We start from the raw sequence: 14159 nt of genomic DNA on the forward strand, positions 1-14159 counted from the left end.
CCCTCCCCCGCTCTCCTACCGGCTCTCTTGTCGGCTCCGCAGCTGGCGTTCTCGTAGCTGCGGCTCTCGCCGCTTTCGCCACTCCCGGCGCTGCTGCAGCTTTCTCTGCCCGAGGCAGAGAAACCCCGTGCGTGCCTGCTTGTGACCTCGGGCTTCCCCGCAGGCTCCGTCATCTCCTGCAGCCTCCCGGCGCTGCTCCCGGGGCCGCACTTTATTCCCGCCAGGTGGCGTCTCTCGCTGACATCACCCACTCTCAGCTGGATGTGAGCGCGGCTAACAAAACGCACATGTGATTTCCCGGCATGTGCTCCTCTGCTGTCTTCGGCTCCTGCAAGGGGTAAGTACGTGTTTCCTTTTTCATTGGTTTTGGGCCAGGGTTTCCCTCTAGCCCCGGTGTCCCTGGGACACAAGCGTAGCAGTGCTCTTGCAGAATTACACTTCTGGTGGTGTTGGCGGTAGGAACTTGAAGTGGAAAGAAGTCATCTGATTCAACCTATGTCATGATTTTTTTCTGCTAGTACCTTTAGTAACAGCTACTGTGCGAGAACACAGGAACAATTTAGCCCAGAGATCATCTTATAACATTCTTCTACTTATAAGAATGGCAAAATGCAGGAGCACTCAAGAAAATTGTTAAGTCATTTGAATTAAGTTTAAACAAAAGGAAATGTTACAGTTTATATAGTGAGCACTGAATGTCCAAAGGCAGATTATTAAAAATTATGTTAAAGGTAGGGATTCTAATATTAATTTATTAAAAAGGCTGGATGAGCCAAAATCTGACAGCTAGTATTTGCAAAGCATAAAGCACAAAAAATGGGTTATTGCTAATACTAATAGAACTGATTTTTGAGGTCCCTTCCAGCCTTACTTCTTTATGAAATTTATAAGCAGCACCAAAATGACTGGCTATGTTTCACTGAGCTGACAGCTCCATGCATAGTTATTTATCCAGAGGCTGACTTCTTTGTTACTCTGCAAGCTGCTGCCAAATCTATAATAAATTCTCAGCTGACTGATATGCTTCATGTGTAACAGTCAGAATAATTCCTAAGGGTCAAAACCATCATCTCTGCCCAAGGGTGCATTTGAACAAATTCCTGCTCAAGGATACAGTATGCAGAGGAATTCAAATACAGCTGTGGAAAAAAATGACCCTGACAATGGCCATAACACTGGCTTTTACACAGGTAGCATATTTTTATTTGTGATAAATATTCATAAATAAGTTAATGTGCATCATAAAGGAAAGCCAATGGGGCCGCATCCTCATGAGCAGGGGCATGCAATTGTCTCGGTGAAAAAAGCAGTGGCACAAATTCATGCTGCTGTTTTTTGCCCCGGCAAATGCCCCTGCATGTGGGATTAGCCCAGGGAAAAATACTCCAGGTGGGGCAGGGGAGGCTGAGGCCAGCACCTGGGCTGGCCCCAGCAGCTTTACCTAGAGTCTTAGGGGCCTCCTAGGGCTCCAGCGGCAGCAATCCAGGTGCATGGAGCCTAGCCAGTAGTTGAAGCATGGCTCTTCAGGGCCAGGCTCAGGTTTCGAGAGGCACGCGCTACCATCACATGCTCCACCTACTTTTTTACCACACGCTATTTTTTTTATACTGGGTGTCCTGGTATCAAACTTTGGCTTAGTGCTGCAAATATGCAGCGCGGAGAACAAAATCACGTGTGTGGGATGCATTTTGTGGCTCGTGTGGACATGGCCTGTGTGTCCTATACATTAAGACAGCAATCAAAACGGCTTTTCTTTAGGTAATGATTGCATTATTTTTTTAATGATCTATAAAAATATATATATATATCTACTTACCATCTTTTTATAGAGTACCGCAAGGTGTTTCACAGTGTAAGCCAGGGAGGGATGATCAGGGGCTAGTGCTCTCCTCCTAATGTCTAAAGCCCTTTCATAGAGTTCCTCAGCTTTATCGTAGTGTTTCTTCTCATTGTACAGAGCTGCCAGATTGTTTAAGGATTGTGCACAGTCTGGGTGGTCTGGTCCTAACACCCGTTCTCTCATCTCCAGGGAGCGCTTCAGAAAAAGTTCTGCTGTCCTACAAAACAAATCCACACAGCAGTACTTCAAATCTGTTCAAAATCTACGAAAACCTTTAAATGCAACTGACCTGGCCTCAGTATCTGCAGAAGTGTTAATACCATCTAACACAAATTTCAGGTTGTGAAGTAAATGCAGCACAGCAGTTCAGAGGAACAGGCCTAGTGAATAATTAAGCAACCAACTCAAGAAAGCCAGTAATTAAAGAACAGTATTTTGTCGAACTTGCAGGTAACTAAGCAATCGTTCAGCTCCAACAGTAGGAAAGCAACATCCACACTTTATTCTAGGCAGGTAAATTTTCTGCTTATATTACACTGGCTGGGTCAGATGTTCATTTCTAAGAGTAAGAATTTCTTGACTGTACAAAATAAGGGCTGGAGCTGCAGAATACATGCATGTTCCTGCCCCCTGTCTGGAAAGCTACACAGACAAGGTCTCCAGCCAAAGAAGACACTACAGGGCTTTTCTCTAGGCCACCCCTTTCTTGGACAACCTGTCCTCTCCCCTGCCTGGGAAGAGGGCAGGCTGTCAACAGACAGTGCTCCCATTTTAAATCACCTTGGGTGATCCATGACCAGAGGCACCAGGAAATGGGGCCAAGGACAACTCTCTCTACCCTGGGGCCTGGCTCCCTGGCTTTTAAATGACCTGGCTGCCCAGCTGCATGTTACACACAGCATTTAGAGCCCAGGGCTGGGATCCTCCTAGGACTCCAGATCTCCAGCCCTGCACCTGCCTCTGCTACACTTCTCAGTTTTGAACCAGAGGAGTGCACCAGACGGCAGCTCTTCTGCAGCAGTAGGAACCCTCTGGGGGCTCCAAGAGAATTCTGCATCAGAAGAACGTCCCTCTCACCCTCTGCCTATCAGGTGATTAGCAGGACAGAGTGTAGGGTCCCCAAAGGGCTTCTTGATAGCCTGCTCAGGGGTGGTCTGCCAGCGCTCTCCTTCCCTCCCTCTCTCTTGAAAGGAGGGACAGGAGCAAACTACTGTGAGTGGGTATCTCTCTCCCCCAAGAGAAACATACAGACATACAAGTAAGATTGGGAGAAGGAAAAATCTTCCTCATTAAGTAACCATGCTATCTTTTTGCAGGAGAGCTATTTTTTTTCAGCAAGAAATCTCTTGAACATCTGTACAGCTCTCTTTTTTGTGCTGGAAGAAAGGCTTGTGTATGTGGACATCATCTTTTGAATGTTCCCATTTAGTCTGATTCATTCCCTTAAATATGTTAATAATCCTTACTCAAGTGAGTAGTAACACAGGCTTCAATGCAACTTCTCACATGAATCAAGTTTTGCTATCAGGTAGAGCAATTATGGATGTAGAGAATCAGTAAATAGCTATTAGAATGTCCCATTCTTTGCAAACAATTTCAAAGATTGCAAAATAAATTATAATGTCTCTCTACGTAGTGGAGAGACAGGGATAAGATCTCATATAATGGGCTAGATCGGGGTCAGCAATCCCTGGCATGCGTGCCACAGCATGGCACGCAGAGCCATTTTGCTTAGCATGCCACAGCTCGCTCAGGCTCTGGGCAACTGCTGCTGGCCACGAAGCCTAGGCTGTTCACAAGCAGGCAGCTGGGAGGCTGCAAACAGCTACACCAGGGCCCAGAGCCCTGGCCAGGCTCCATGGCAGTGGTGGCTGCACATGCAACTTGGGGCACATGTACAGCTGCCACTGACATGGAGCTGATGCCAGGGCTCCAGACCTCAGTGCAACCGTTTGCAGCCTCCCAGCTGCCTGCCACAGCTGACCTGAGCTACGGGCAGCTGCAGCAGGAGGCGAGCAGGCTGCAAACAACTGCACCAGGGTCTGGAGCCCCAGCGCCAGCTCTGTAGTGGCAGCAGCTGTACATATGACTCATGGCGCACAGCCAGGAAGCAGCCTGGGGCAGTGCAACCCTGGCCCCTCCCCTGCTGTCCACCTGGAGGCACACATGCACCTGCCACCAGCAACAAGGACCAGGCCCCTCATGGTTCCCCTACCATCTGCCTCCAGCATGTCAAGTCAAGGCATGGGTGGAGGTTGGGGTGTTTTTGGTACTCCAGCCAAAAATGTTGCCAACCCCTGGGCTAGATTCTAACATGCTATAGGTCAGCATAGCTCCACTGATGTCAATAGAGATATGTTAACTTACATGTTAGGATCTGTCCCAACATGATGAAGAGGGAATAGTTTTCTTTGAAGTCCCTTTTTCAAGTGTTTAAATGGTAAAACTGTTATGTAATTTATTTAGCTACTTTTGGCTGTCTGTTAATATGACATTTGTTTTACAATAGGCCTATGACAAACTGAACAGTCCCCATATAATCCCTGCAATATTCGTTTCAACTGGGCAGTCATCCTGACAAATTCTGTATAACCTTGTTCCTGAAGGGGTCAATTTAGTAAACTGAAATTATTCATTTCACGTCAGAGATAGAATGACTATTTATACTCAAAAGACAGTTTCAATCCTAGCATTCCCATGCAGGAACCAAAGATGCTCTCCCTTGATAACAGAGTTAAATTTATAATAGGAGATAAAATTGAAGCTCCTTTCTGTTATTGCTTTTCTTTCAGTTGTACCAAACCATCTCAAAATATCCCTTGAAAGCTCCATTTCAAAAAACAACAACTCAAACCTTCAGGGGACCTTTGCTGGAAGATGGTGCATGATTTGTTTATATAATTGTATAAAATATGCACAAGCAACAATGTGGAACACAAAATATTTTACACGATAATTTATACAAATATTAGCTCTTAATAATAAAATTGACTTTGACTTGAATGTGTAACAGGTAAGCCAGTACAAAACGGCTGTGGTAGAGAAATCCTTTCAGGCTAGTTAATGTTGTTTTTGGTACCTCATTTATACCACTCTGTCATTTTACACTGCATCAAGTGCCCAGATTAGTGTTTCCCAAATTTCTGATACCTGGGACACACTTTTCCCCCCAGATTTAAGTTGGTGGTACACTTCAGCCACCAGTCCACAGGCCAGATTCAATTTGTAGCCCCAGTCTAGCATCACAGGGACAGTCTGGCTGGGGCCCCATCCAGCCCCACTGGGCTAAACTAGCCACAGGCCAATTCAGTTCATTTTACATGATATACTTCCACCACTCTTGCAGCACATTAGATAATCTCTGGGCCAGATATTGATGCAAAGATGTTAGCATTATATATAAACATACACACACTTTAATCTATTCATAACTCTTTACAACACTAGCATTTGAATACAAAATATTTGCTATATGAAAAATGTCCTGCTGTTAGAGACAGAACACTATACAATAGGCTATACAATAGGGAACCATTATAAAAAGGTATAAATAAAAACGAGGCATCTACAACCTGTAACACACCTTAAGTAGCAGCACCCAGGGGGTGCATAAATACATGCGCTTTACTGCGGAGTAGACTAATTAACTGTGAGGGACAGTACTGTCTTACGATGGAATAACTACACCGAAACGCACATGCAGACAGTGACGGGAGATGGCTGGGGCATCAGGCTGCTAAAGCATGGGGGCGGCCTGACACTTAGCCACATGGCTCTGCACTCTCAGCACCCTCATGCCCCAACCATGCCCCTCCACTGCCTGATGCTGCTCCCAGGACCCCTGGGCTGTCCCCCCTGCTCTGCCAGGCCAGGGCTGCTCTGCCTTAGCTTAAATTGCTGCTGCCCCAGGTACACATGTAGACGCTGCACCGGGGAGCAATTTCCTCTGGCTCAAACAGCTTCAGAGTTTATTGCATTGCATTAATTGACGTGTAGATTCACCCAGGAAGGGCAATGGCTTGCTAAATATCCATGTTAATGGTGGTCACTGTACATTGGCCCAGGTAATACTGGAAGTCTCATAACAAAAGCCATAAAAGAAATTGGATAGGACGCTGCATTTAGTATTTGGTGCGTTTAATCTTAGCACTGAGAATTCTTCAGGTGGTTCCACATAACATGCTTTTTTCTTGATCCAAAAAGACAATCAATAGATGCGTTACAACACTACTTACTCCAGGTTATTCTGCAGATAGTAGAGAACTCCGAGCTCGTTGAGGGTTCGTGCATTATCCGGTGTGTCTTTGCCTAAGGTAAGCTCTTCCAACTGAAGGGCTCGTTGACGAAGAAGAGCAAATCCACACTAAAGCAAAGCACAAGATAAGGAAAATCTATCACTATTGCAGAAGTTTAATGCATATCACTGAAACTCACTTCTGTGCAGAAGAACTTCAGAAGGTCTTTGCACGACAGGGGTCCCATTTTTATCCCTGTTTTGAGAGCAGTGACACACAGGACTCCTGCTTGCCCAATTTCACCCATAATATACACTTAGTCTGTTATTTCCCACTTTTATTTTCCCTGTACAATGCACTCTAGTTTTCTTAAACTTTCCAGTCTGAGCCATCTGTTTAGATTATTTAACACTTCTTAATGGAATTCAAAACCAATGTCCCATTCTAAAGTTTAAATAAAACCACTGTAAGACATTATTCAAGGATTTTGTAAAACTTTGGCATGTTAAAAGTTTGGTTGCTCTTTTAATTTTTACTTTGTATTCATGAAAAAAATATTTCAGTAATGCTTAAAACACTTAAAATACTTAAACTTTAGTTATAGGGCTAATAAAATGTTTGCATAACTAAAATTATTACATAAGCTGACAAAGTAAAATCCCAGCAACCAGAATTTATTTATCTTGAAATAACCATGCTGGGAAAATAACGTTTTTGTTGCTTTTCTGCAGGACACTGCAAATGCATAGTTCCTAGCTGGATTCTTATCATACAAGCACTCCTCCCTCTCTACAAGGCAAAATAATCTCTGACACAAGAATCCAGCTGGATATTATACATAAACAAATAAAAGGAAAATGAGAAAAAAAAAATTTTGAAAGGGGGGGGGGGGGGGGGGGGGCGGGGGCAGGCAAACCTTGGCCTAGTAAGTATGACCAAATGTAGTGATTAATGCTTTTGTCACTACTGGGATTACCCATGGCAATACATACTTCACTGAGCAGTGTTTGTAGAAGCAGCTCTGCACTGGACAACTACAGATACCTTCTCCATTCTCATTTTACAAATAAGATCAATGCAAATTCTGAATACCATAAAACCTGATATCTGCAGTATGTTTTTACATCCACATCTTTATAGTCTAGTAATCACCAGTATATATCAGTTGCATTTATCTACCTGTAATCCCACTAAAGCTGAAAAAGCATCAGTTTAGGAGGCCAATTCTCCTAAACTGATTATATCAGCCAGCAATGCTTTCAATAATCTAGAGCATTTGAGCACTGAATTTCTAGAACTGTTCCGACATTTAACAAAGTTACATCTTGCCCATATTTTAATTAAGTAAAGTATCAGATCTTTCTTTACCGAACTGCCTTTCCGCCTTGCTGCTTTTTGTCGTATTTTAAAGGATTTCTTCCTCAGCTGTTCAGCTTGCTCATATCTGAAAAGAATCATTTAAAACATTAGAAAGCTATACATAGCAGCAGTGTATGATCTAGGTATGGTTTTCAAAAGCATTTAAGTGACATAGGGTGCACCTACCCATGACACTTTAATGTGCATTAGTTTAAATTAATGCACATTAAAAATGGCAAATTTAGGCTATTCATGCCTAAAATTGATACCTGCAAATGCAGGTATCAAATATAGGTGCAAATAGTTAAAGCGCATTAATGTGTAGACACATGGAAGTGCATTAACGCTGCATGTGGAGTGACTTGGGACTAAATTTAGTCCCAAGTCACTCCACACGCAGCATTAATGTGTTTTAACGTCTACACATGTAGACACATGCCTAAAACCTGCTTAATTTAGGCACGCTTAAATGCACATGTAGACATACCCATAGTAACACAATTCCCCCTAAAACTTACTGAAGTACTTTTGAAAATCTCACCTTTCGTCAAAAATGAAAGTACACTAAATGCTTAAGACTAGACAAGGGCTAGGGACGGAAATTACACAGACTGGTATAAATGATTGGAAATCAGTTCAAATCTGTAACAACAGAAGTTCAGTGCACATAAACCACTTTCAAAATGGCCAAAACTGGTTTAAGATAAAGCTGGATGGATGCAGCATCAGACTTAAATTGTTTAAGTTAAATCAGTTTAGTGAACTTCTGTCCCAGATCCCCTACAGATTCAAGTTAAACTCACAGTCCCACAACATCCCAGGATACTCTGCACCTCCACGACAGCACCCTTTGCACCCACAAGGTGAGTGGACTAGCCTTGGCCAAAGCTGTCTGCTTGAGCCTAGCAGGGAGGTGTGCTCTAGCACCCCCTGGCTTCTGGCCTGGGAAACTGCAGACATGTGGCTACACTTCTGGAATCGGAGTTGAATATCTGTTCACTTGCTTACCAGTTCAATCTACACAGCTCAGACTAACCTGCGAAGACTGAACCAATTCAGCCTCAGGCTTTATGATGGTCTGTACTTAGCCTAGGAGTACAATAGGGTAGAAAGGTTCTCTTATTACTCTGACCCTGTTAGCAGGTTATAGAATCCTACCTAAAAAATGTTAATTACCAATGGATGGTCTATCTTGTTAACTTCAACCAGAATATAAGGGAGATTACAATTATTTTTCATAACGGGGACTGAGGTACAAGACAGAAAATTTTAGGGGCATTTGGAACAGGAAACTTCAGCTAAGCTACTGTGATTTCAACTGCTCATAAAAGAAAGTCCTTAAGAGGGATGAATTGGGCACTAGTTTAGAGTGTTTGTGGTACATCTCTAGGACTGAGGAGGGAAGGATTCAGTGTCTTCAACTCAGTTTCATTTGTGGATAGTTTGTGGGGTCTGAAAAACAATCCTGACAAGTGCCTCTAGAAATACATGCATAAACAGGTGGTTCTGCAAAGCCACAAGAACATACTTTACCAAAGAACTATTTGAATGGCTGTTACCTAAACAAAGGCATAGGTACATGAACAGGATATCAAGAGAAAAAAGGGGAGCATGGATTTAATGTGGTAAATTCATGTGCGTGCTCTTACCCAACAACAAAAAAGGTTTAAAATGTGAGAACCTATTCCTTTCTCAGAAGAAAGCAAACTACCGTGGATTAGCCTTCATTTACTGTGGATTAAGAATGTGGATAGTTGCTGTGGAGAAGCCTACATGTGAAGCCTTACTTCACAGTAACTTATTTTATGGGTCCATGCCTTAAGTCTCCAATATTTTTCCCCCACATGAATATTATTTTGGCCGCTGGAAACAATGGAGGACTCCTTTCTTTGGACCTTCAATATCTTGGGATATATAACAGGAAGAAGACAGGTCTCTTAAGAAGTGTCAGGAAATTTTTAGGACATTCAAGTATGTGGAAGGGGGAAGGATTACAGTTAGAGAATTAGAGAATCCAGTAAAAGCACTGCATTACAGTTAAGAAGACCTTGACTCTGTCACTGACAGCCATTTATTTGATGTACATACAGAGTAAAGCATTTTACCTTTGTGCCTAATGGGGAGACCATTTCTTACCTCACTGGGCAATAATAAAATAAAGTAAAATGTTGTATTTGCATACACTTTGCCGTTCTAGATAACAGTGGCATCTCCACTTAGTCTTGCAAAATTCAGCCTACACTCTTGTCTGGGGTTAGTACTTCAGTTCGTCAGATTAGCAAAAATATATTTAGGAGATTTTTTTCCCTCCCATTATCACAGGCACAATGATAAAGACAGGCAAAATGATGTTAACAATGATACCTAACTCTTAGGTCATGCTGGTTCATGACTATTCTGCATGAACATTTAAAAAAAAAAGTCTTTGGCATGTTCAATTAAAATATATACATATAAATAATGCCCTTTTGCTAAGCCTCTGCTACTCGTCTCTCTCTCTCTCCTTTTGACACAGATATATTGTTTTTATTTATGTTGCTGACAGTTATACACATAAATTAACCTATTAAAATATGCAACCATAGCAATGAACAGATAATATAATCACTTTGAAAGACCTGAACATTTTGAGAAAATGGGGAAAATAAAAATTCTGTTAATATTACTTGTTTTGTTTTTGGTACAGCGTTGCAAGTGCATCAAGTTCACGAGCAACTCTGGGGTGTTCAGCTCCATAAGCATTTTCAGAGATTTCCAGAGCCTGTTTATATAATGGCTCAGCATTTCCAAACTTCTTCCACTGCATGTAAACTCCTGCTAACTGATGAAGGGACTGGGCTACTCTTGGGTGATCTGGATCCAGCGCAGTCTCTCGGATCTCCAGAGAACGCTGAAGGGGTGCAACAGCCTGTAATAAGTAAATTAAGAAGAAGATTATGGCAAGCAAGATTTTGTATAAAGCAGACTGGAACAAAACACTGTGTGCCATGCTCTGCTGAAGTTTCATGCTTGTTTTTACACTGGTCCAGAGATGCACTTACCTGACTGAGAAGGCCTAGGTCCTTAAGAAACCGGCCTAGAGTCTCATAAAGATCAGCCAGACAGAGCATACTTTTCTCTCCCTCACAGCTTTTTTCATATTCCTTTAGAGAGTTAAAATATTCTGCTGCCATGGAGCTCTTATCTTTCCCAACAAGTTGCCAGTAACTCAGCAATTCTGCAAAATGCCCCCTGTTGTAATAGGGAAAATATATTAGAAGTAAAATACAAAATAACAAATATAAGTACTCAGAAACCTATCCTCTCAGCTAGATTTCATGGTGTAAGGGGTATGTATATGGAGGCCACAGATATCCTCCTTACACTAAAAAGTGGCTGCAGAACTGCTCTATGAAGGTTACTGCTGTGTAACATATAAGGTGGTTGATATATCCCCTTAACTCCTTTCCCAATTGTGACGACTCAGAATGAAAAGATTCTCCATGACAGCAGAATCACACACATACCCACCCCCAGTGCACATCTTCACAGGACCATGGTTAACAGTCAACAAGGCAGGGTCTATCCCACACAGCAGAATATGCAGATGCATCCTACACTGAAGCATGGTTACTACCACCATTTAATGCTTACTAGCACCAACAATTTTTTGTTGTTGTTTTTTGGCAAAAAAAAGAAAAGTGGAAAGGGAGGGGGAGAAAAATCTTGATTTCTTTTCAGTACTTCTTATAATAAAAAAATTGCCAAGTCCATTTGATTTGAAACAAACCATTTCAGCTTTGGGAACTTGTAAGAAAAGGAAAGAAAATTAAGAGATATATTCACAGAAGAGCAGGGGCATAAACAGTCCTATTCCATACCCCTGTCCTTCCATTCACTCACAAAGTGGACAGCCCAAGATGATTCAAATCTAAATGTTACACTTCCAAAAGAGTGCCCCAACCATTAGGCCTTAGACTATTCTGGGTAAGAAGAGCTCTCCATCTTTCCTGGATAAGTTGTTCCATTGAATAATTAGTTGGGGTATCCACCACTGAAGCAGGGGGAGGCTGGAGCCTATGTTCTTGTTCCAATGAATGAGTGTTTTAACAACAAAATATCTGAACAGTCATTGGATAAATAATGAAATACTCACTGTAGCAGGCACTGGAACCCATGTCTGTCCTTTTTCACACAAGTACCCCAGCCTGTACACTAGAGTTACTCTCATGTTTCTGGCCCAATTAATCAATCATTTCATGTAAAGTAAAACAGCTGCAGGAGGAAGAAATTAAACTGCCCTGGTACCATGTCAGATGGTTCTCTAAATCACTCTCCCAGGAGATGGGAGATTTAGGATGAATCTCCTCAGGCAGATTTCCTGATTCCTGGGAGTTGAGCCCAAGTATCCTGTATTCTCAATGAATGCTGTAACCCCTTAGCTGGGAATAGTGGGGGCTGCCTCTGCCACTGCTGTATACCCCAAAAATCCTTCTGCTAGCTTTCAACCCTGATATATAATTACATGTTGGCCTATCTTATATTCTCCTCATATTCTGTCATCTTCATGACTTATGTTTTAAACAAATTAAAGACAATTTCTTATTTCCTTTCTTATCTTGATATTGAACTACTCTGACAGGTTTACATAATATGCCGGGTTGATAGCTATTCTTTTACCTTTTGTAAAGGTTTTGGGATACAAAGAGATTCAGCAAACATTTGTGTAGCTTCTGCTTGTCACCTTGAAGTTGGAAAAGCCAGGGAAGTTCATCTGCACTTCTCCAAGTCACTCGGTCTTGGCTAACAGAATAAAAGCAACCAAAATAAAATATTTTAGAGTCCTAATATTTAAAATGTGCAAATGTGATTTGCAAAGTCATTAAGGTATAAAACTGCCACAACTATAAGCTTAAAAGACCCGTGGTCTCAAGTCATTAAGTCACCAGCTTCCTTATACGTACATTCTATTTTCCCTAGTCCTGTATTTTTGGGAAAAAGGAGGATCATAAAGAGGAACTTTTCAAATATAGTTTAAGAACATAAGAATTTACATTTACTGGGTCAGACCATAGGCCCATCTTGCCCAGTATCCTGTATCTCACACAATGGCAGAGAGTGGATGCCAAACTGAGTCTGACCAAGGTTTCCCCCCCACCACCACTGTTCCTCTTTCACTTGCAGCCTCCACCATTTAAGGTACAGGAAGTTCTAATTCAGAGCCTGTATTACTAATTCCTATACTCAATAGCCCCTTTCCTCCAAGAACTTGTCCAATTATTTTTTGAATCTACCTAGAATGTCAGCTACACATGGTGCTAATGAATCACACATTTGTATAATAATTAAAGTGTGGAAAAAATAACTTCTTTTTGTTAGTTTTAAAGTTACTACCTACTAGCTTTATGTGGTGACCCCTAGTTCTTGTATTGTAAAAGAGTAAATAATAAATCCCTATTTACTTTTTCTTTGCCACTTAGTATTTGGTAAACTTTATCATTTCCCCCCTCAAGTGTCTCTTTCCTAAACTGAATGGGCTTAGCCTTTTTAGTCTCTCCTAATATGGAAGTCCCTCTACACCACTAATCATCCTTGCTGCCCTTCTCTGTTCCTTCTCTAGTTCTCCTATATACTTTTTGAGGTGTGGGGACCAGAACTGGGTACAATATTCAAGGATATTCACAATATTCATGAATGTCCATGGATTTATAAAGGGGCATGATGATACTTTTCATTTTGCTTACAATTCCCTTCTTAATAAACCCTAGCATATTGTTTGCCTTTTTGACAGGTGCTGAGCACTGAGCTGATGTTTTTAGCGAATTGTCCACAATGACTCCCGTTTCTCTTTCCTGTATGGTAACAGCTAATGTAGAGCCCATATGGCATGTATAGGTTGTATCACTTTACACTTGCACTTAAAAAAATATCCAAAGGCTACTGTCTCTTTATGCCATCAACACACACTTGGAACCAATGAAATACAGGGTCACTCAAAAGTAAAATGAGCCAAACATCTGCTAGCAGCTAGTATTAACATTCCCCATGTACTCTATTTTCACAGGTGCAATAAAAAAAAGAAATTATGCTAATCAAAATCCAAGCTAGAGTTATTAAGCTCTATACCTGGGCACTGGAGCTGAGGGAGGTGTTCTTCCCTTTACCACAGTCTGACCTATGGTTGCTACTGGATTTGCAGGCCTGTTATGGCCTGTATTGCTTTTGTGTCCCGGTTCACAACAAATTAGTACATTCCTTCCAATGATACATGCTCCGAAACAAGATAATTGGTATGGCCTTAATGGCTCCGATTAAGAGTCTATACCAGCTCCCACACTATTCGCTGTTCCAAGAACAGGTGTCACTGCATCAGTAATACATCGATCAAACACAAGTTTTATTCTTTTTACAATACTTGATTGTTAAGCTGGATAAAAGAAACCATGTGAAAACAATAAGAAAATCTGCTACCTATAAAGAGCCCAAGTTATGACAAACCTTAGCTGCATTGCAAAGTAGTCTATCAGCTTTTGTCTATATGAAGAAATATTTTGACCTTCTTCCATGTATTCTAATCTCACCATTTCCCAAGCCTGAAAAGAGAGTCATTATTTTTAATTAGCATTCATCTGTTAAATACTGACAGTGCAAAGGGCATCAGTATATGACGCAAATGTCAAACAAGGCTCTTGGGCTGGGAAACAATCTTTTGATGCTAACAGAATCTTTAACTTGAAAGTAAATCA

General features: G+C 41.6%; 1 protein-coding gene across 4 annotated transcripts in view; it reads right to left on the reverse strand.

Annotated features, from left to right (window-relative positions):
- NPHP3 (nephrocystin 3) overlaps nucleotides 1–14159 on the reverse strand; it is a 41716-nt gene that overhangs the window by 6317 nt on the left and 21240 nt on the right. For all 4 annotated transcript variants that reach the window (XM_025200282.1, XM_025200283.1, XM_025200281.1 and 1 more), the window contains 7 exons: nucleotides 13912–14006; nucleotides 12094–12216; nucleotides 10476–10665; nucleotides 10101–10342; nucleotides 7444–7519; nucleotides 6076–6203; nucleotides 1817–2057 (listed from right to left, as the gene is read on the reverse strand). In XM_025200282.1, the coding sequence (XP_025056067.1) occupies nucleotides 1817–2057; nucleotides 6076–6203; nucleotides 7444–7519; nucleotides 10101–10342; nucleotides 10476–10665; nucleotides 12094–12216; nucleotides 13912–14006 (1095 nt within the window). The remainder of the gene's footprint in view (nucleotides 1–1816; nucleotides 2058–6075; nucleotides 6204–7443; nucleotides 7520–10100; nucleotides 10343–10475; nucleotides 10666–12093; nucleotides 12217–13911; nucleotides 14007–14159) is intronic.

The sequence above is a fragment of the Alligator sinensis genome, unplaced genomic scaffold (genome assembly GCF_000455745.1).
Source record: "Alligator sinensis unplaced genomic scaffold, ASM45574v1 scaffold54_1, whole genome shotgun sequence".
NCBI classification, from domain to species: Eukaryota; Metazoa; Chordata; order Crocodylia; family Alligatoridae; genus Alligator; species Alligator sinensis.